This window comes from Strigops habroptila, chromosome 1, assembly GCF_004027225.2.
Source record: "Strigops habroptila isolate Jane chromosome 1, bStrHab1.2.pri, whole genome shotgun sequence".
Taxonomy (NCBI): domain Eukaryota; kingdom Metazoa; phylum Chordata; class Aves; order Psittaciformes; family Psittacidae; genus Strigops; species Strigops habroptila.
Window position 1 is genome coordinate 150,842,835 of NC_044277.2, and position 22,732 is coordinate 150,865,566.

The following is a 22,732-nucleotide window of genomic DNA, read 5'->3' on the forward strand; positions in this document are numbered from 1 at the left end:
CCGTACCTCTCCCTGTCAGATCCTCATATTCCTCGTTAGCAAAACGAGGTGTGTAATGCCAAGACAAGAGGTGGCAAGATCCAGCTGACATTAAAATAATACGTACTACAACAGAAATCCTCAGAAGTTTCATTCATGACTTCCAATAGAGATGCCAAAAAAAGCTTGCTAAAGCACCAGTCTTATTTTCTTTCCTGAAAAGCTAGAAGCCTGTACAAGCAAAGTGACTGCACATTTTAAACAGATCCAATATCTTTTTCAGGACTTGACTTTACTTAGGCAGCTGAAACTGCTGAGAGCTAAATTCTGCCCCCCTCATCTTTGGGGGACTCACACTCAATTCTCTAAGACAGTAGATGTGAAAATAAATACAGGTTATGGCCCACCCCTTTCAGTGAGGATTTTGAGTACAGGATGCCTGGACAGGCAGTTTACTTGTTATCACTTCAGTTCTTGGTCCTCTGCAGCAGTCTTTTCCAACATGGGGTGTGCAAAACGATCTACTGGGATGCAGAAAGAAATTATTTTGTACCCCAAAAAAGTTTAAAGATTTTTTTAAAATCATGTTTATTTCTTCTTCATCCCATCCTTTAATATCTATTTTTGTGTTTGCTTTATGATGTGCATATTACTACAGCAGCATATATAATTTATAAATGAATATACATATATCGGGGCATTTGGGGCATATTTTTGAGCATACATGCTCAAAAGCTGGTTACTGATAAGAGGTTTGCAGCTGGCGACCACTGCTTTACAGGTGTTCTACTTGAGAATGCTGTCACACCAAATTTTACTAGGATTAATAAATTCCTTTTCAAATGCTGTCTCTAGTAACTCGTGCTTTCATCACTAACCTAAGCCCTATGAAAACAACCACCAAAAGAACTCCTTTGGCCATCATGTCCTCTTCCTTCCTTCACTTGTCTCCAAAACACAGAATTAACCACCCCGCCATTCTCTGAAAAAGTTAGCTTGTATTATGGCATTAAACGTGCTGTTCATGTCTGCAGAATAGAAAGGGGAAGAAAGAAACTGGAAATACGCCCTCAGGCAGCACACATTAGCATAACTTTGGTTCCCAGAAGAAGATGCTCCAAACAGCTGCCCACACAAAACCGAATGGGATACAAACAGGGCGCAAAACATAGGCGCCAAATCAAAGATCTCCTGTGATGTACCTTAAATGATACCATCTCCAGGTAACCCTACTAGTGCTGTACTATTCTAGTCTATACTCAGGTATACCTACATAAGCTGCTGAAATTACTCCTTCTATATCGATATTATGCTGAACTCAGCCTCCTAAATCCCTACCCAAACAAAACTTCCCAGGATGAAACGACCAGTGAGTGAAATCCCGATGAGTCCAAGATTTCACCCCTGGAGCTCCTGAACATCCCACTTGCAAAGGGGAAAAGGGAGATGAATGCATTTTAAGATTACATTAAAACAGTATCATTTGGAATAGTGCACTGTTCAAAATATTTGCTAAATAAGAGCGTGTGTGTTGTTTTATGCAAAGTTGCTTTTTTCTTTAAAAACATTTTTAATGTTTCAACAGTGTATTACTAAATAAACTGACAAAACATCTCAGAACCAACCATTTTAATGCCTTCTAATCACACAAATCAGCACAAGATTTTTGTACTTGTGCATGACCTTCAAATTATCCCCCCATTTTGGCTGAATCAGAATGAATGTGGGCTATTTGACAAAAAACACTAAGTGTGTGAAATGAGGGGCCCTCATCGCTTCTGCCAGACTCCTCTTGACAGAATGATGATAGAAGCATCACATCCCTGGGAGAGTAAATGCAAACTGACAAGAGATGAGCCTTTAGATGTTGAATATAATCTTGAATTGTGCTTGAAGTGTCTTATTATCTTGTCTTTTGATGTCTGAAGGGGTGGCTCATTGTTAGAAAAAGGAAAGCCCTTGCACATCTTTGCCATCTTCAAAAATTGTTTGGCCTTTAACAACTGCTTTTCCAACTAATGTCCATTTCTCCTGACAATAAATATGGCAGGTCGTCAGCGAGTGACAAACAATTTACTTTACATGCCAAGCTTTTATGGGCTTTGAGAGCTCATGTGGAAGCATATTTAAAAAGCAGTAGGCAATTAGCACTATTACAAATGTTAAGATGGCTGTGTGTGTGGAGTTCACCGTGTGGTTATTCGTTTCTGCTGCCTTTCTGTTTTAAAGTCCTGTCTCCGGCATTCAGGCTGCTGTTAAAGTTCTTTATTTATCATTGACTAAAAATAGTCAATGAAAAATAAAGAGCAAGAAGCAATTTTCTTCTGCTCTAAAAAAGCAGCACTATTACAGGTACACTACATAGGTAATGCATAAAATCATATTTATTAATCATAACAAATCAATATCAGTAGTAGCATGGCACAGTTTACCTGTATTGCAGACCCTTGCAATCACATCACTGTTTTTTCCACCTTCAACCAGCTGACTTTTTCCTTTTCCCCCCAAACTTAAAAGTTTAATGACAAATCAGATCAATATGATTCCTTAGCAACTAAATCACAGGCGCACTAGTTTTTCCTGTCACAGCACCAGTTGTGCTAAAGCAGTCAAGTTCTTTTTTCAGGTCTCCGTCACTCTGAGAATCCATAAGAATTCTCAAATGGATCATAAACTGTTACAGGGTTCAGGTTATTGTATCATTATAAAAACGTATTGATACAGTACAGATGACAAGACATGCAGCTCTTGTGCTAGTCTATTACAACCATCTGAATACCACAAGAAATATCAGATATAAACAAAATAAAACAGTCAGCAGTAAGCTGTCTTTCAGGGAACCCATTTTTATTTTTTTTCTTCAAAGTGTTTTAAGCTGGTGTCAGATACAGCAGTTACAGGAAGCCACAGAGAAGAGAATACAAAACCACGTGAATGGGTTTTTAAAAATAGATAGTCAAAAACCTGACCAGAGCCTGGAGATTTAATTTCTTTTCATTTCTTAAAAGAAATCTTTGCAAGAAAAGGCCTGATTCTGCTCCTCCTGATAAGCATGAATGCTTTGCTCCTGAGTTTTCAGAGTGTAGAACAAAACCTTCCTTCCACCTCCCTCCCAGTACAGCCCCATTGCCAGTGCTAGGAGGACACACGTGTTGTGACACGACAGGGGTCTGCTGCCACATGCAAGCTTCAAATATATAAAGTGCTATTCAAAACACAGCAGCCATCGTTTCACACAAACAAGAGAATGGCGCTGTGAGAAAGGCTCAGCCCCCAAACTCAATCTCTTGCAGGGCCAGGGTCGCAAGCCGGCGTTCCGCAAATCCGAAGTTGCTCATTGAGTAGGACATCTCATCTGAGTAAACCTCTGCATCATCTGGTCCCGGTTTTATTCATTGCCTCATAAAAGCAAAGGGATGTGGGGGCTGGGGGAGAGGGAGCAGGACCAGCTGATTGAAAGATTTTTTTTCTCTTGTCAGCAAGTGTTATGAGAAGGTTCACTGTGCTGTATCCACGCCGTTAAAATCAGGAGCCTCTGAAAGCAATGCATCAAATCCCAGCAACAGAGCCACACAAGAGTTCCCTTTGCACTCTTCATACTGGGGGGGAGAACCCACAACTCAAATGACTTCTGCAGATGCTTCTCTTGCTGGATACTATAATTAAAATTACTGTGCTTATGAGAATGGAGTATTTTCAATTAATAGAAAAAATATTTTGGAAATAGTCTCATTTTTTGCTTTCTTCCAGTTGTAAATTTCATTTTCCCTTCAGAGAGATTTGTGGCTTGCAGCCCCAAATATTTATGATTTCAGGCAAGGAAGCATAAGAAAGGAGGAGAAATATCCAGCCTGTACACTTACCAGTCACCTTTGAGCTCATCTATACCTATCTAATCCCTTCCTCCATTTTAATCACTGCTGATTTTTGTTTCACTAATAACTACCATTCACAGTCCTTAATTATTTTTGAATGCCTAATCATGACAATCCATCCTACCTGTCCCAGAGACATCCCCTAAAAACTTCTCCACCTTTATGGGAGCTTTACACAGGTTCCAACACCAGCGCACCCTCTGTGCCCGCAGCAGGTCAGATGTTTCCCCTGCCACAGCCGCTGCCTGTTTCCCCATGGCACAGCACCAGAGGTGGAGTTGCAGAGCCTCTGCAATACATATGCATACCTGCACAGCATAACAAACCCACAGTAACCCTGGGACTGGTTTAATAATTCATCTTTTGTTAAATATGAAGGCAGCATAATTATAGAGTGGTTACTCCTTCCCGTCAGCGTGTTTGCTTAGCCAATTTTAGCTCCAGAACATGGGAAGCTGTAGAGCAGAGATCATGTCAGTGAGGTGGAGGCCATGGGCTGGCACACAAGTATTGATAGGAAAAACGTCCTGTTGAAATCTATGGTCTTCCTACGTATGTGATGGACAGTCACCTGAGACCTGTCAGATTCCAGCCTCATGTTTATTCAAATCACTGAGCTAACATGACATCTCTACACCATGCGAATAAATCCCAATTGTATGCAAAAGAAAATACAAATACTGCCCCATACTGTATTTGCTCAAGAGATTAGACTCAATTCAAATTATCTTTCTTCTTTTCTAGTTAATACTGTGCTATCTCAAGAAATAATTACACATACTTAGTTGTACAATATATTAAAGTATGCCTTAAGGTATATTAAATGAAAAGCAATTCTGGCTTCTTAATTAGACACAGGTTTTAGATCATCCTCTCCAAGGAAGAACCCACCCCCAAACACCAAGCTTCAACCAAAGCAAGGAAACCTAAAGCAGACCTCATCAGACAGAGGCAAAACGCATTTGAGTAGGTCTGAGCACTAACTGCCCATGCACAGCTGTATCATTTCCAGCTGTGTGCACACACCAACAAGCAGCAGGAGAGGAACAGCTCAATGCTGGTTTTTAAAGAAGTAATCTAATGGCACACTTCTGTAGCAAATACTGTTCTTAACATAGGAAAACCTTTATTTCTTATTTGTGCAAAATTTGAATCTTCAGAGAATTGTTTCAGGACTTCTTAATTTCTTAATTGCAATTAAATCATTTATATCATATTCCAGTCACACTGGTAGGTAATATATATTAAATGTATATTTAACTTTTGTAATCACTTTCAACTACAATCGTTACTCTGTTTTCTGATACATAGCATTTTCCTTAAGACAACTCCAAACTCCTCAGCGATCAAGATTATCATTTACCTTTCTGAAAAGAAAGGACAACTGATAAGGAAAACAAAGCTCCTGCTTGCCCAACAACTCTTCTTGTATTTTCTAAAATAAAAACAGAAATCCAAGCTACTTTTAGGAATAGACAAGCAGTAGTTGAGTGTTAAACACTTTTTAGAGTGGCAGGGGCGTGGGTTGATTTGGCACATGTAAATATCCCTGGAATATCTAGAGAATGAAGCCAATTTCAGTGTGTCTGAAAACAGCAGGGTTTATTTCGCCAGGCAGGTACTATTCTTCTCTAGATGACCTCTGCTTTCAAAGTAAAAGGGCTTAGTCCTGCTTCTGAGAGCATCAAAGCAGTATCACAACATAAAAGAGGACATGTCACAATACAAATCTTCCTTTGTTTCATACTGATATTGATTTTGATTTTTATATGGCGGAGCAAGAGAAATGAGACTTTACGCTAATATCAAACCATTTCCATGACAAAATAATGTTCCTGTTGAAACCCACAAATTATGACACATTTAATTTTATTCTGCTTTTGCCCCTGCTCAGCATTAATTCCCTCATTTAGTTGTCATTTTAATGTAACTTCTACTACTGAGCTCATCAGAAATGATTCTGTAACCAGCAAAATAATGTTATTGTGGTAGTACTAGTGGTAGTCATGTAACGAGCCAGAAAATAAACCATTAATGGAAGAAACATTAATACACTGAATACGCAATTAAATCAAAGCATAAAGCGCCACAAAGCTGATTCACCCATCCTCTGACCTTCTCTCCCCAAATAAAGGGGCCACAGGTGATGCAAGAGAAGCAGCAGCTTAGCAAGGAAAAAGAATTAAAACAAAGAACCACCCACAAACATCAGAAAGAACAAAACCCAGGAAGACAACACAACAAGGAAAACCAAGCGCTACATAGGATATTAAAGAGAAAAATGATCCACAGGAGAATGGCAACTGTTACTATGAGCTTCCTACAGCTACCTCTGCCTTTGGATATTTTTAAAAAATTTATTAACCTGACAGCAGGAAACTTTATACAGATTGCCCCCTGACAGGGGGCCAGCTTGGTATGAGCACTTGCTAGCTCTTTATTTAGCATAAGGAAATCAAGAGAGGTGTTAAGCGGCGCCATGTGCACGTTTGGGCAAACGTAACTTCGCCTCCGTCTGCCTCACCCTCACATTTCCATGGAGAACTTAATTGTGTGACGTCCAATAGAAGCACTCAATTCTCCTTCCTTCCCTTTTCTATGTTTGCTTCCTTTTTAACGTGCAAGTGTCTGATCTATTATTAATCTCAAAACACAAACTGGCAAGGATCTCAATCAAAGAAAGTAGCAGTTCTTTCACAAATTACCTGTTTACTGTCTAGTAGCCGGCAAGTCCCCTTTGAAAGAGCCAGCCACTAACGTCGCTCTTAAACAAGTTTGTTGTTTTTGATAGCTTCAAAGACAGGCAGAAAAAAGATTAACTAATTAAAAATGAACTATTTGTCATTCAGTCACACCAATTACATCCTAGGATCTCACTCTTTTTTTCCTTTCCCTCTGTTAGTTGTTGTGCATCCACATACAGAAAAATCGCTTAAGAAACACGTAACATACACTTAGCTCAAAAGAATTCGGCGAAGTCTTAATTAGAAATTCATGAGAACAAACAATTGCCTTTAAAAAAACCTCACAATTAACTTCCTCCTTATTCAAAACAGCTTTTGTTGTTTGTTTGCCTTTTTTAAAATAGGCTGTCTCTGTCACAGTTCAGAGACAGCCACAAGAGACTCCTTTATTTCCATACGAGCAATGGACTTCATAAGTGGGGCTGCAATATTTGCCCTTCATCAGCCCAATATTGCTTTCACCAAAGGTTAAAGGAGGCAGACTTCAGTCTCCTCCGAGTTGGAATATATGTGCTAGCATCGGTACCACCACTGCCTGAGCTACCTGCAATACCTAGGCACAGCAGGGACGCTGAGCCAAGGATGGATTTTCTGTCTTACCATTGCACTGTGCTTTGTGTTTAAATAGTCATAACATCTTTTTAGGCCTTAATGGGCATTTATTCCCCATTCACAAATGCATCCCCCACTGACTACATTAAGAACTCTGCCAAGGAGTCAGACAATAAGATTATTCAGAGTAGTTATTCAAGTCCCTAACTGTTTGCAAACACTTGTTCAAAAATCCTCATGTCAAATATACCCTTCAATCACATAGTCAGATCTTCAGGTTCTTTCTGAACTTGTTTGTTACTTGAGCAAGACATCACTACATTTTAGAAAATAGATTTACAAGCCTGTATAATGATCTGGTTCTGTAAACATGCCATCCATTAATGGTCGTCATTGACACAGTCTTTGTAATGAAATAGTGCTCCTAATCCACAGATTACTTGCTGTAATAAAAGCATCACACATTCAAGCAGTAGCAGGATCAGTGCTACGGCCCCTTACGATGGCATGGATAACTGATAGTGTCTCAGAACAAAGCCTCCACATTGTGGAAATTACTGAATAAGATTACATGAACAGACAAGAATCTTTATATGCAGATTAAACATTTCCAATGTTTGCTGCCTCTAAAAGATGGCTCTAATTTTAATATTGCAACCATTTGGGCCATGAACTTCCCTGTTCGAACAGAAATACTCACTAGAGCTTTAAAATGCAGCAAGAGCAACAAACACACATTTGCTTTGTCAGTGAATTTACCAAACCTTATCAAAGTGTTCCTGATGGGCAGAGCTTTTACAGGCCTTTAAAATTTGAGGATATAACCAAAACACTGAGAATCGGCCTTAAATACACTGATGAAAGGAAAACTCTTCGTCTGAAGGCCTTGCTTTCCCCCACAGGCTAGTATGCTGTTAATGACGATAATGCGAGCTTCCTCACAGCAACCTGGCGATGACCTCTGCTCTGACCTGCAGAGACCACTGTCTCAAGAGGTAAAAGACAATTTAGTCCTTTATCCTTTGTAACTGAAATGAGTCCGGTGCCATAAATTCTAATCGAGGCAAGTCCAATTTAAAAAATAAAAATAACAAAGGATAATGTATGAGCCCTCAAAGAGAAATACAAGGGATCTACCTGCAACAGAGTCAGCTAGGCACAACTTCTGCCCTCTGCCGCTGCAGCATACACAGGTATGCTTATAGAGAAAGATGCATGCAGTTCTGAAACATGGGCAACAATATGGGAAAAGAAAACAAAATCCCAAAGCCAATGCAGGGCTTTGAAAATAAACCCTTGTTTATGGAAATGTGTGCAGATTCATTTAACTCGCATATCCCCGCTCCAGACTTCAAACGCACACAGGATGATGAGAAAGGCAAAAAAACACTGGTAGTGAACCAAATAAAACCACAGTCTTCAGATCCAGTGCAGGAAACCTAAGATTTCATTTCACTGGAACAAAGCCTTGCCAGCGAAAAAAAATAAATATATATCTATATTAGAAAAATCATAAACCAAACCACCAAAAAATATTTGCAGTTAATTTCTTGCTGTCCTGTAATTATTAAATAGGGAACACTTGTGCTCCACAATTACAAGCTTGGTCTTGCACTCACTATATACTTACAGCTCACTTTATTTCAGCAAGTTTCATGCTGAGAACTACGGGCTCAATCTCAAAGAGCAACTTTCTATAATACAGGAAAATTACCTTACCATGCAAATGCATTCCCAGCTTTCCTTATACCACCAGCTAATTATGTCACAAACTACCTGCAATTAAGGATGAATTAAGGACTGGATCTAACTCCAGAAAGCTGGCCTCAGCCCACAAAGGCTTTTGATGCTTAGACTAGCCACTTCTTTCATAGGATTTTTACAGTACAGAGAATTTTATGCAAGACATACCCACGGTGCCTACACCAACTTTGGAATCTCAACGGTTACAATATTACACAGTTAAATGTGAAGGGGGGTTTTTTTATTGTTAAGATTTTTTCAGACCAATACTTCATAACTTATCCTAAACTTGTTTAAAGATGCCATATAAAATGGCAACTTGGATTAATTAACTTCAGATCAGATACCAATGCATTCGTTCAAGTGAAGCTACTACTTAGCTTTAACAAACGCCAACTTTTCTCTCTAAGAGCCTGGGTTACGACTTTGAAGCATACTGCAGAGTAAGACAAGTTCATCTGAAAGTGACACCGCCAGCAATGTCAACAGCCAGCCTCAGTTTCTCTGTTTAAGTACATCGTATTATTAAAATAGGAGATTCTGCTTCACAAATAATTAACTACAAGATCTCTTGCAAAGCAACTTGGCCTCATATTCTGCCCAGCAAAGCTGGGATTTCTTTAACTGAAACACTGCAGCTGTGCTATCCCCACACTTCAAAACTGGACTTCGGAGCTAGCGTGTTTCAGAATAGTCCTTTACCAACATTTTGCACTTCAGAAAGTATTTTTCACCATGCTTTTTATTCCCTTGGTTCACATGATTTCAGTATGAAAAGTCTTTCGTGTGCAGATACGCAGATTCCACAAGTCCACTGGCAGAAATGCACCAGTGGAGGATGACAGATGCAAACCCTCAGGCTACAGGACAGCCTTTTCTTTACAAAATCCAAAGCCAAACACCACCACCAGGAGATAGCAAGGAGGCAAAAACCAAGCAAGCACAACCCCTCTAACCACAGCTGCTCCTTCCGTCATTCACAGGTAACAACTACACTGCAGTGACAAAGTGCATTTCCCCAGACATTCGTGCACCAGTTTCAAGCAGTGTTTCAGATTATCAGGAACTTATGCAGCTCGTGCTGGTATTTCTGAGACCCAAGGAGCTGCAGCTTTCACCTGCTTTGTCACTGACAGCAAAGCACCCAGAAAAGAAACACAAAGTTTACTCTGTATCTTCCCAAGTCAAAAATAAGTACAATTAATTGTACTCCTGCCCTTTCCAGACCTGCAGCAGGCACTGCTGTTGAAAAGGTGCCATTTTTATGATTTATTGTGCTATCTGCTACCAAACCAGAAAATAAATACCCAGTGTTCCTATGGTATGCAGTGAAATACCAAACCAAGCGACTTGGAGAAAAAGGAGGTGGATTTTAGGAAAAAGTAGAGGTGAGCAATGCAGGTCCTCACAGAAATAAACCCATCCATCAAGACAAGCTAAGCAGAATGTGTCCAGTGAGAAAGAAGAAAGCTCTTTGCATATAATCATTCAACTCTGTTCATCTATATGAAAATAAGACTGGTGAAATACTGCTAACATCAACAAGACACTCAAATGCTGGTCCTTCATCCCAGCTAAATCAGGGCATCATTTCTGCAATTTCTTCAAAACACATGAAAGCAGCAGCATAGAAAAACTTTGTTCTCTGTGGACCTGTCTCCTCCCCTTGACTCCCTAAAATGCTCCACCCTCTCCTGCTAAACAGATTTGGGGCAAAATTTCACACAGCATGTATTAAATGTTACATGGTAAAACTATTACCTCTGATCAAATGAAAGAAAGTTGGAGCAGAAACTTGTCAATCTCTCTGCCATCACATCACTAAGTCCACAAGTAATTTCATCTCAGAGACTGCAACAGCCCAAAGTATGCATTCCTGTTTCATGCTACGAGTAATATGATGAAGATAAACAGCTACAGAATAATGGTCCATATTTAAATATCAAAGCTGTAAACAAAACTATACTTAATTATTTTCAATGCTTACTGCAAATCTACCTTAAGGGATGCATCTGTGACATAAAGGCTGATCATCTTGATTTTAAATTTGCTCAGTTTGATCCGCAAATATATCAAAACAGCCCCACTGTCCTTTCTTTTTGTTCTCAAAGTTACTAAAACTAACTGACAAGGGCCACTGCTCAAAGATCTGTAGCATCCACCATAATTGTAACAGAACCTCGATAAATGGTACGTAAGTTCACACCGAGGCACAGTTGAACTATTTCACCTACTTTTGTTTACTTGGGAACCTCTTTTTAGCAGTATAAGAATCAGACGAGGAAACCTCTTACCCCCACCAACAGAAACAACACAATAGATTAATTTGTAGGTTTTTCATTAGTGCTTTTAGGGACATAAATTACATTTGCAGTTCAGAAGGAGACAAGATATTGTTGCACATCATTTCTGTACCCCACACGGCAACTCTAATGAAAAGTGTCTGTGTGTATTTCACTATCACCGAGGAGCATCCAACTGACAATGGCTCAAAAAATATCCTTCCTTTTATTACAAGACTTGCCCGACCTGAAAACAGACAGACATTTCACTGCCCTCAGATTAAGAAGTCTGGCTTTCGTTTTGTACATGCCTTGCTATATTTAACAGATGCACCCTGAATATCTGAGCAAATTAAATACATAAAAACACAGCTGAGGATATTTGTACTACTCCAGACAACTAATAGCCCTCTGAATTTTAGACATTACAATTCTTTCCTGGATGAAATAGCCTAAAATGATTATTCTATGTTTTTTGAACATTCAAACTGCTAATGGAAATTATGCTTCCCATGGAAACAAAGATTAGTAAGACGGTGCTTAAAAATAGATGCGATATTCAGTAATGGTCATTACTGTAATCCAGAAATTAAGTTTTAGGATTTTTAAATTATTATTTTCCCGTATCTTTAGTGAAGTTTAGTAAAATATTTTGTGCCGTATCTTGCAGTAAGAACATGCTCTTAAACATTTTTAAAGAAAACTGCATGTATTCTTTTGTCTAGAAAAGATCTTGCAGCTCTTCCTGAGCTGGAATACTGAAATCTAAACACTGTTACAGATTTCCTTATAAACTATAAAATTAAAACTTGAATCTCAGAAAATGGGCTCTCACCCTCTGTCTCTTAAAGCTGCATTCCCTCTAAACAAGCTCGTTTTCCCTTCAACTTCCACCTAGAGGATCATGTAAAATAAGGAAATGCTCAGTTTCCATTAAGGTTTATCTCAAGTTACAATTGAGAAATAATGAAAAGGAACTCCTTCAGGAGAGCAGTCCCTCTAAACCCAAAATGTCACTGTGTACCATATAGTGCTGCTCCAGCTCAGGCATCTATCAACATCTATCACTCAAGCACGCGCCTCAACAGCCCTGCTCCCTTTTCTGATTAGAGATCAGAGTTGCTTGAGTTGGCTTACAGGGTGTCATCCCTTTGAATGACAGATGTCTGTGCTGGAGTGCCACTCTCACTGCTTTTGTTTTGACTGGCAAAGGTTACACTTATCTGGTACAATTTAGACTACTAAAAAATAAATTAAAAATCCAAAAGGTAATTTCCTCTTTGCAGAGGCTTCAGGAGAAAGATTTCATTTCTAATTTAAATTCCAAAAACATTAGCTCCATGTGCAGTACCCTTAGTAGCCTTTGTTAACTCAGCACAGAGTGTTTTCTATGGGGATGTTTCAGCTCTCTTCAGCCAGCTTTATCTTTACCATACAAAATGATAACTTTGCACTTAAATCCAGCCTTAGAACAAGCCGGTAGCATGAGACACACCAGCACCTGACCCAATAAATGTTAATGGACTACTCCAAGAAAATGACACCCCCCCCTAATTTTTTTTCTTACATGCAAAAGCAAACGTAAAATATCTGCAACTTGCATAAAATAAGTTCATTGTTGACAAAAGTTTTCAGGACCGACACTGTCATTCTGGTAGCCAGCTGCAATAGGAGCAGAGGGCTGGATGCCTGCACGCTCCAAGCTACTCCTTCGTACTTAGAACAAAATTGAGCGAACAAGGAAAGAAAGGAGGGGGGGAAGAGCAGGGGGAGATTGCTCTTCCGGACAACATGGTAGCAGTGAAATGAAATACCTAGACAGACTTACCGAAGAGCTTGCTGGGAGTGTCCTCGCTGTCATTTGATTCCACAGGCGCAAGCAGGGGCTCATTCAGCTCGTTGTCTGAAGTAGCTGCCTTGTCCTCACCTCTCAACTCTGCATTCATTTCACTCTGCAGTGACAGCAAGGGCTTACTGACTTGTCCAGCTATCATTGGATCCTAGGATGGGGGAGAAAAAAAAAGTGAGGGGAGAAAAAAAGTGGCAGCTTTGGTGTGCGTATAGTCTCTGTTCCACTCCCTCCCTCTCACACACACACACTCACTCTCTCTCTCTCTCTCTCTTATCTCTGGCTGCTCCTGCTGTTATTGCTGGCTGCAGTCAAGTGAAGAGCTATTACAGATCCAATGAGTTTTCCATTACTCCCCACCCTATTAAAGCTCAACTAGCATGTGAGAGATTCAGGATGCTTTGGAGAAAAACTTCTATGAAAGCAACATAACCAACACAGCTTTAATTATGGGATGTGCTTTTTTTTTTGTGTGTGTATGTTTTTTTTTTACACCTCACCCTGTCCTTAACGTAGTAAGAAAAGAAATTCCTGTATGCTCCAACGCCACGGAAGAGGAGCGCCCTGTGAGCGCTCCATAGTGATTTAAAGAGGCATCCTCAGCTACACAACATTAACAGTATCGAATACACAGTTTCTAGCATTCTATTAAAATACACAGCAGCAAATAGCCATTGCATCACACACATTCAAGAGAGACACACACATTTCTTCTAACTATTCCTGTCTTTGGGATACTATGCTCCAAAAAGTCCATAAGCACACACAAACACAACCTTTTTCTTTTGAAAATAAAAAGAAAGCCACACAGAAACCATGTTTTAAAAGAAGATAAAATTAGGGAAGATACTTACACATACAGTTTGCAATTATTCTTGTGTTTGCAACATAACATCCCCCGTAAAACGTTAGACATGTATATACATTAAGATTTTTTTCCTTGCTGGTTTGGATCTGGTTTATCTTCTGCTCATTGAGGACATTTGGGGGTCAGGCACTATTTCCAAGCACACTCTATTATTCCATTTGCAAACTAATAGGCATAATATCATGACAGCTCAGAAATCAGAGTGAAAAAAAAAAAAAGGAGGAAACTAAAAAAAAAGGGAAGGAACAAGTGACCTTGTTGCGCTCTCTGGCAGCTATTTATTGCAAAGTTCATGCCTAAATGGCTCTTATGCAGGGAACAGGTGACCAGCGAGCAAGTAGGTTGGTTAGCATGTTCCCTCTGTCCCATCCTCACATTGGTCGATGTTTGCCTATGGGTTTTTTAATGTATTCATGTCTGAAAAGTGAATTTGATATGACACATGATAATCTATGAAAATGTTAATCAATACAAATAGTTTAAGCTGTCATCAAATGCACTTCTTTAGTCAATACTCATATCGCTGAAAACAATGTCACTGTCACCAGGGCTTAATTTGCACAGCACTTAAATATTGGACTCTGTGCATCAATGCACTCCTCTTCAAATACTGTAGGTAAACACATTTTCTCCCTATTTAAGGCTGAAGCACTCAGCACGCATTTAGCTGAGCCGAATCCCCCCTTTTGAATACCTTGATAGGTCCACTGGAGGGCAAAATTAATACTTAATTGAATCTCACAGTCATCAAAATAATCAATACTTTTTTATTATTTATTCTTTACAGTCTGTTGACTGTTTCAAACCTCTGAGGGAATGGTGGAAAGGATTCATGGCTTTGAAACACTGTCATTTAACAAGGTAATTTTCAGTGGGGCATTAGGGGTTGTGAAACATATAATAAAACAAAAATGGTGGCTTATAATAGGAAGAAAGAAAAGAATTATATTTCTGCCATCTAACAAAACAGGATAAATAAAAAAAAGCAAGTGCAAGAGGGAGAGGGAGAAAGGAGGGGGGAGAGGGAGAGAAAGACTGGCTTTTGAAGGGTTTTATCATATCAAGAGCAGAGCTGAGCTTTCATAATGCTGACATTTCTCATCCTGACAATCCTAAACAAGTGGAAAGGATGAGATCGCAGATATCATCTTTCATCACATTCCCCAGCTTAAGAACCAACATGACAGCTTCTCTCCCCTTTACACTGTTAATTACTAAATAAAATACTGCTCTCTGTCAGCATTAGATTATTGCAGATAGCAACCACAAACATTACTCCATTGTTTTGCCTTTTTTTTTTTTCCTCTTTAAACCACTGATACCTACCTTGAACTCTTCAGAAAATAAATTAGGCTTCTGTCTACATATTGTAAATATATGAAGCATAATCAATTTAATCAATGTGGTCAATCCATGTTATTGTCAGGCTAAATTGCTGGTGATTTATTAACATTTCGTTTACTGTATTTATTAGCCAGCAACGATCTCAGCATTTCTTAGATGTTTCTGGGGAGGAAACAGAAGTTAACAGATTCCTTTTGCAGATGCTGGGGAAAAACTCCGGCTTGTTTTGCCTTTTATTCCTGTCGCTTTACGGACAGTCATTTACTGAGGCAAAAAAAAAAAATAAATTGTTTCTTTGCTTTCATATACTAAATAATGTATTTTAGCAGATTTTCCAGCTAAAGGTCACTGTGAACACAAGCAGCATTGTTCCAAAGTCTGAGCTGCTGCTCTCAGTTTCTGCTGTTCAGAACTAACACCAAGAGTGGTTCTGGAACAAACGTGAATCAGGACAAAATTTGACCCTTCTCGAAGTATTTGGGGGAAGGAAGTGATCCTGTCCACAGAGCTACACTGCTAACCTGAGGAGTAACAGCACTTTCATGGAGGATGCTGAATCGGTAGGATGCTAGATTAGAGTCTCAGCTGCCAAATTTTGAATACATGAAAAATGGGAGGAAGAATGATGTAGGAAATGTGACAGCACTGGGAGGAACCTCCACTCTCAGGTGTCAGTGAATTCCCAGCAACTTCGGCAGGGCCAGGATTTTACCTGTTACGAACATCAATAATTTGGCCTCATCTGCAGTACTTTATTCATTTCTGGTTAGCCCATGTAAAGAAAGGTACATCAGAAAGCTATGTGGGAAGAATGATAAAGAGATCGAAAAGATTGGGAATGTTTGCAGGGGAAAAAAGTGAGTAAAAACAAGCATGATCAAAGTATACAAAATAACAGCAGGAAGAAAACATACATCAGGCACTATTCACCCTACCTCATCTGAGGAGAAAAGGGGCCTCCACTAAAATGGAAAAGCCATAAAGCTAGTAATAGTAAAAGCTACTTTTCCAAACAGCAAGCAGGGAAAACTTGTGGAACTCCTTGCTGCAAGATGTCACCGAGTCCTGCACTACAGTAAGCACCAATATAGTTGCTCGCATAGCTGGGCAGACTGTTAGCAGTGATTTTAATACAGCAAAGCTATATTAAACACAGAGCTAAGGACTATAAAAACTGAAATAACATCAACTGCAGCCCCCTCCCTCAGACAGTAGCAGAACCTGCAGTTAACCCCAGGATAGCTCTCTGTCAGGTGGTGAATGAATGGCAGCTTCCTCTATAAGCAGATGGATTAGATACTGTCTAAAATTCTACTCTACATGAAGACTAAATAACTCACTTAAATGATGGTTGAAGGAAGGTTTGTTTCCTTTAAAAACACACTTAAAAAATGGACATTTTTTCAACTTCAGGTTGTCTCCAGGCCTTCAATCACTTTCCCTACTCAAGCACCATACCATTCATGCAGTGAATTATGCATGATTAAAAGCCAGTATTTTTACACTAAGTGTAATAAATTCTAATTCCAGCACACAGCAAGTGGCCTAGTCTGCAAAATCCATTGTTGACCAGAGGGGTTGTTCCTGTCTTTCCCAACGGCCTCCCTAAAAACAACTCGGGAGTAGTTGCTATGCCAGCTGCAGGCTCAGCAGCCTTCTCCTCTGCCCAAGTACCAAGTCCAGCCCAAAGAGGGCCCTCGGCACGGGAGAAGTGCATCGAGGCAAGGAATGGTGTGCACATCTTTTGCAGGTAGTCCCATCAGGATCTGTTTTCCTCCCTGCCCTAGATGCCTCTCATCTTGACATCCAGAACGTGCCTTCCTGAAGGTGTAAAAGGTCAGATTGCGCTTTGCACTGTAACATGGGATCTTCCATTGACCGACAGACACACCAAAGCTTTAGCTTTTTGTATACAAAAATTGAAGTCTAAGAATACGTCAAAACCAGCCAGATGAACTTTGTGAAAAGGGTTTATATGCTTTGAGTAAGAGGCAAGTGTACATAAAAGGGATATAATGCTGCAGAATTTCAGCTGGCATAAACACAAGAGTAAAGTTACGCGACAGCTAAGGAATTGCAATCTCCTTACACGAAATACAGCTGTATATACCACACACGTAGTGACAAATTTTACACCCATCCCTTGCAGATACGCATATAACTTGTCATCTATTTCTTGTCCAACTAGCACTAGTATTTCCAGACTTGCCTGTTCTCTGAAAGATTTCTCTGACAGCTTTGTGCAGCGAGTGGTCCTCCCCGCTGTGTGCCTCCCTTAAGGGTGGCTTTACCTCTTGTAATTCAGTTGCAATACCTGCTACACCTCTGCTCATCTCTACCACCCCCAGAGGGGTTAAAACAAGCTGTTGGGCTTAATTTAACAGCCAAGAACATGTGGATTTGCAAATGCAAATTACAGTTCTGGTTACACACCCTCTTTTAAAAGCCAAAACCTTTACCTTTTCCTTATCTGCAGCACTGTATGAAGTACATGAGACCATTTATCGCCGTGCTAAAAGCTGTGCCTTTGCACTGGAAGGGTAAAGGTGCAGTTTCTAAGCAAAATTATTTAATAATCAAAGACAGCTTTTAAAAGGAAACTACATGGGTTTTGTGTGAAACATGCCCTAGGCAGAAGTCTAAAAATAGGAGAAGGAACTACTTTTATCCTTAATGTAGGACTCGGGTGACATAGGGCTTTATAAAGGCTTCATGCACAGATTTAGCCACTGGTCTGAATTTTGTTCTTCCTGTACCATAAACATTCGTGGTCTGCATTTAATGACTTTTTAAAGTTTTAATTAGGTAAAAAAGTAAGATACTTTGGTTTGCTTTTTATTTCGCCCTTAGTTTGAAGTTACTTTGCACTCACTTTCTTTAGCTTAGAAGTACTGGAAGCTAATTTTCTGATTTATTTTTTTTCAAAGCATGAAATAAATCCTGCCTCCCCTCTAGGATTCTGATCTTACACAGAGTTCTGTTTGGGACATACACCGTGCATATGTTTGGGAGTAAACACTCCAATTATACTATTACTAAAAGAATTTACATTGTTCAATACATTATTCTAATGCCTACACCAAGAAGTACTCAAAAGGTAGCTTTTTACACTTTTTAATCAAGACAGAACACTACCATAACCTTGGATAAAGCTGTTGCAAAATGTAACTTAACTTATAGCTTTTGAGTGAGGAATACGTTAAATAGACTCCACTGGGAAAAGATTGGATTTGTGTCAAATACCAGTGAAATTTAAGATTACCTTCTCCCTTGGTCTTCTTACAAACAAGTCTTTCGTCCTTCATCTTATTGCTTCTAGAGTTATCCAGTACATTTCTTTTTCCACAAAATAAACATTTCTTATAGACAACCTTCTTTGATTCTTTCTTCTTTAAATATTGTTTTATCCCCCGTCACTAATGGGCTGATATTTCCATCCCAATCTATCCATAGTTTGGTTCATGCAAACTACTTGGAACGAACCTTTTGTCCCCCGCTAGGCTCTGACTGTTGCGACCTGCTGGCTGTCACTTCCCTGGAGAAGTTAAAGAGAAAAATCTTCTCATTTTCTTCACAGCCACCTGCACCCACCATCCTTAGATGGATGTTTCTACAAGCAAAACAAACAAGACTGCTGATGTATGATCACTGATCTCCCTTCACTACTTTGATCTCGTTCTTCTACTTACTGCATTACATATTTACTTATATTACCTATATTACTCATATTTAACTTACTAAGATCTTCAGTATTGTTTCTTCTTCCTCTTAAAGCAAAAAAGGTGATATATCCCCTGCTCTTCTCACTCAATATGAACCCAGAAGAGTCTCCACTTTTCTTTGGATAGAATGGTATTTATTCTCCTCATGAAAATCTGTGTAGCAGAAAAGATAGTTATTTTCTTCTCCCTTTTCTCAATACAAAAAATACATCAAAGTGTGACTTTGGATGTATTTTTCCACTGATACTCATCTTCACATCTAGTGTCTAGGTTGCAGTTAAAAGGGAGAGTTTTCTGGATTAAAAAAATGATGTAGCTAACTAACCAGTGCCTGCTTATATTCATATTCTTAACAATACTGAACTTCAAATAATTTAATGTGGAACATTAGAGAGACTATCACTGCCCAAAGTGCAAGAAATTTGAAGAGGGTCTTTTTGAAAGGGCACATAGTGACCTTAGTGGGGTCACTAAACGGGGCTTAAAGCTAATGGCTTTAGGCTATAAGAGGGGAGATTTAGATTAGACATGAGGAAGTTCTTCCCTGTGAGGGTGCTGAGGCGCTGGCACAGGGTGCCCAGAGAAGCTGTGGCTGCCCCATCCCTGGTAGTGTTCAAGGCCAGGTTGGACACAGGGGCTTGGAGCAACCTGCTCTAGTGGAAGGTGTTGGAACTGGATGAGCTTTAAGGTCCCTTCCAACCCAAACCAGTATGGGATTCTTTAGGAATCTTACAGTTAAGTCAAACATTTTTTTTTCTTTTAAACAAAAACAACTTAATCTTTATGTGGCAATGTCCTTGAGTTGCTGTGGCTTGAGACTGAGATACTAGAATGCACTTTCAAATCATAAAAACACCTCACTAAATATATCTCCCCTCTATCCTTCCCCCCCTCCCTAATGAACATGTTTCACATATTCTTTATGCCTATTGAGAGCAAACTGCACAGTTCACAAGAGAAGTTCTAATCAATTTGCTGGTTGGGTCACTCTGCAGCATGCTGACTAGAGGCTGCAGGTTGAGAACTGCAGGTCGGGAATATGCACACAGCAGCTGCACAGCAGTAAATAGATAGGTTGCCATTTATTTTATAATCAGCATGGGTTTATTGCTCTAAATGTACCCCCAGCAGTCATGCTGCATGCTTCAAACAGGAAAGAGACAAAAGATGTTGGTTTCACCATAGAAAACATGAGGAACTATATCATTGTAGGAGACTGCTGCATCTCTGGTCCAGAAATGGCTTTTCTGGAACTGGCTGGAAAAGAGACTGGCGTGTATGAATCCAGAGTGTGTTTTCCCCAGTCCACATGACACTTGGGAATCACTGATGCCAGAGTACACACAGCATAGAAGCTATACTCCAAACACTATTGGAGTTGACTTTAATGATTGTGATACAATTATGGATAAGAATCATTCTGCTCTTCTTGCAATCCATTTTATCCTTGGAGTTTTCTACCATGTACAGGGTGAAACTATATAAAACTTATTTATTAGGATAACAAGAGTTGTAACTTTGGCCTTGGCCTGATTATAATGATTCCCCATTTAAATGACAGTGTGGCTTACTGGCAGGAGTTTGTTCATCGGTGGACATGCAGCAGAAGTTTGTATGCATACAGAGGTCAAGGGCCAGAGAAGCTACTGTGCTGCCACACAAAAGCCAACCCCAGTGTTGAGAAGCCAGAAGATCAGGCCCTGTACATCATGACAGGACAAAGGTGGAACAGGTAGGAACACCTTTTGACTGGGGCCAAACATTGTAGAATAAGGCTTCAAGAGAATTTTGCACTCATTTTGTGGAATCATTTAGGTGGGATCAGCAAATCAAGAGATGTCCTACTCTTCTGCCTCTGGTCTCCCAAAAGGAGGTGACATAGGAGAGCAATTAAATCTGAAATGAGAAGATGATTCCTATCAGGAGTAGGACTTTGACGCATTTTCTTTGCAGGAGTAGTGGATGATTCCCACTGCTCTGTCAGTTTTATTCTGCAGGGAGCCACGTCAAACATAAGAAACCATCTAGAAGACTATAAGCCTGTTAGAATAACTAGGATTATTTAAAATTTGTATACTGTGGGGCCAACTTACTAGAAAAGCTGAAAAAATTCCATTACAAGAAGGAAGACATTGTCTTCCATTAAAATAAACAGAAACATCTTTATAAAGCTATTCACCACTCTTAGAGGCAAAAAATGCCATTCTACCCTAGTGTAATAAATACATTGGAGCTGTCTAAAGGATCTTTGTTATAAAAACAAAAACTTCTTATTCACCCCGAAAATGATTTCACATTGGGTTGGTTTATTCTCCACACTGACCACCTAAAGGAGGTGCAATCCTGTTCACCAAATCATTGCAGCTGATACCAAATCTTTACAAACTTGCCAGTTCCATAACCCCCCCCCCCCCCCCCTTTTTCTTAAATGACTATTTGCTCAATTTCTATTTTGAAGGTGCCTTAACCACAAGGCTTCTCTTTCCACACAATCTTGCTACCTATGTTAAAAGATCTTTTTGGAACTTACAGCATCCCGTTATCAACATGATCCTTCAGATCTCCATGAGGAAGAACAGGCCATAAATGGCCTTTTTGGAACTAAGAAATGCAATCAAATACTCAATGGGATACTCTCAGTCTTTCTTAGGTGAAAGATGCCTCATGAGGATTTGCACCACAAGGCATTCAACGGTATTAATTTGGCCTAACCAGAATATGGTTTTATATGCAGTTTCCCTGTATTTTCAGTTGACAGGCTTTATCTACCATGCACACACCAGAAACTAGTTTTGGGGAAAAAAAATATCAAAGCCAGAATTCAGCTAAAATTGCTTTTAGAAACCAGCACATCCAGAACCACACCAAAACCAAACTTATAATCACTTTTGAATGTTGATCATGTAAGAGAAATTTGACCAGGCACCACAGAAGGGACTCACAGCAACTGAAAGAGGCTTTCCTCTTAGTTAAACAAAAACTTGATTTTACATAACATGTCAGGATTTGCAAGTTGTAAACCAAAGAAACCATTAACTTGATTTTTTTTGAAAATCAGAGCATGGGTTAAACAGTAACGGAGCTCAGCAGTTAATTCTATCACTTGCATCTGGTCTAGGAAAACCCAGATCAAGATCTGTCAGCAGCCAGCCATGCATTTGGCTCTATCAGGAAAGTCACTTTCTGTTTTGGATTCCTAAGACACAAACTAACTAAGACCTTGAAAAGAAAATGTGTTGAAGCAGGGACATAGCAGTTTAAGTGCCATGAAGCAACCTTTCCTAGTGAAAAGGTTTTTTGGTGAAGATGTTTAAAGTAGTTCTAATTTAATTGCACTTTCATCCAACTCTTGGTTTGAATGCCACTTTTAAAAGCAATTACAAACTATAATACCATACACAGTCACAACCTAGACCGCTTTAGAAAGTGGGTATGCATTTTTCGTGAACCTTTCAAAATCCTTTATAAATAAGGTATAATACTTAAACAAAAAACCACATGAGGCAAGTCACGATTTCACCAGAATCTCTCAATCAGAAACTGCTGGATAATCTTCATTTCAATATCAAATTGTTCTTTGTCAGCTTGAAGCAAGTGAGAAGGTCTGCCTTGAATTCTTTTTACTAAACACAACAAAAGGCTTCCAAAGCACAAATCCAAACTTAGGACAGCTCGGCCTTGGTTTTATGTGTTATGTGATTAACAAGACAGCTCTTATGGGTGCTCTTCAATGTCCTTACTTTAACACAGCATACTTGAATCCTGGTGACAAGT

The 22,732-nt window shown here is 39.5% G+C and overlaps 1 protein-coding gene across 1 annotated transcript in view; it reads right to left on the reverse strand.

Annotated features, from left to right (window-relative positions):
- The window catches only part of POU6F2 (POU class 6 homeobox 2), a 302,801-nt gene that overhangs the window by 233,224 nt on the left and 46,845 nt on the right, over window positions 1-22,732 (reverse strand). Inside the window, exon 2 of the mRNA XM_030487466.1 lies at window positions 13,004-13,175. Coding sequence (XP_030343326.1) covers window positions 13,004-13,175 — 172 coding nt within the window. The remainder of the gene's footprint in view (window positions 1-13,003; window positions 13,176-22,732) is intronic.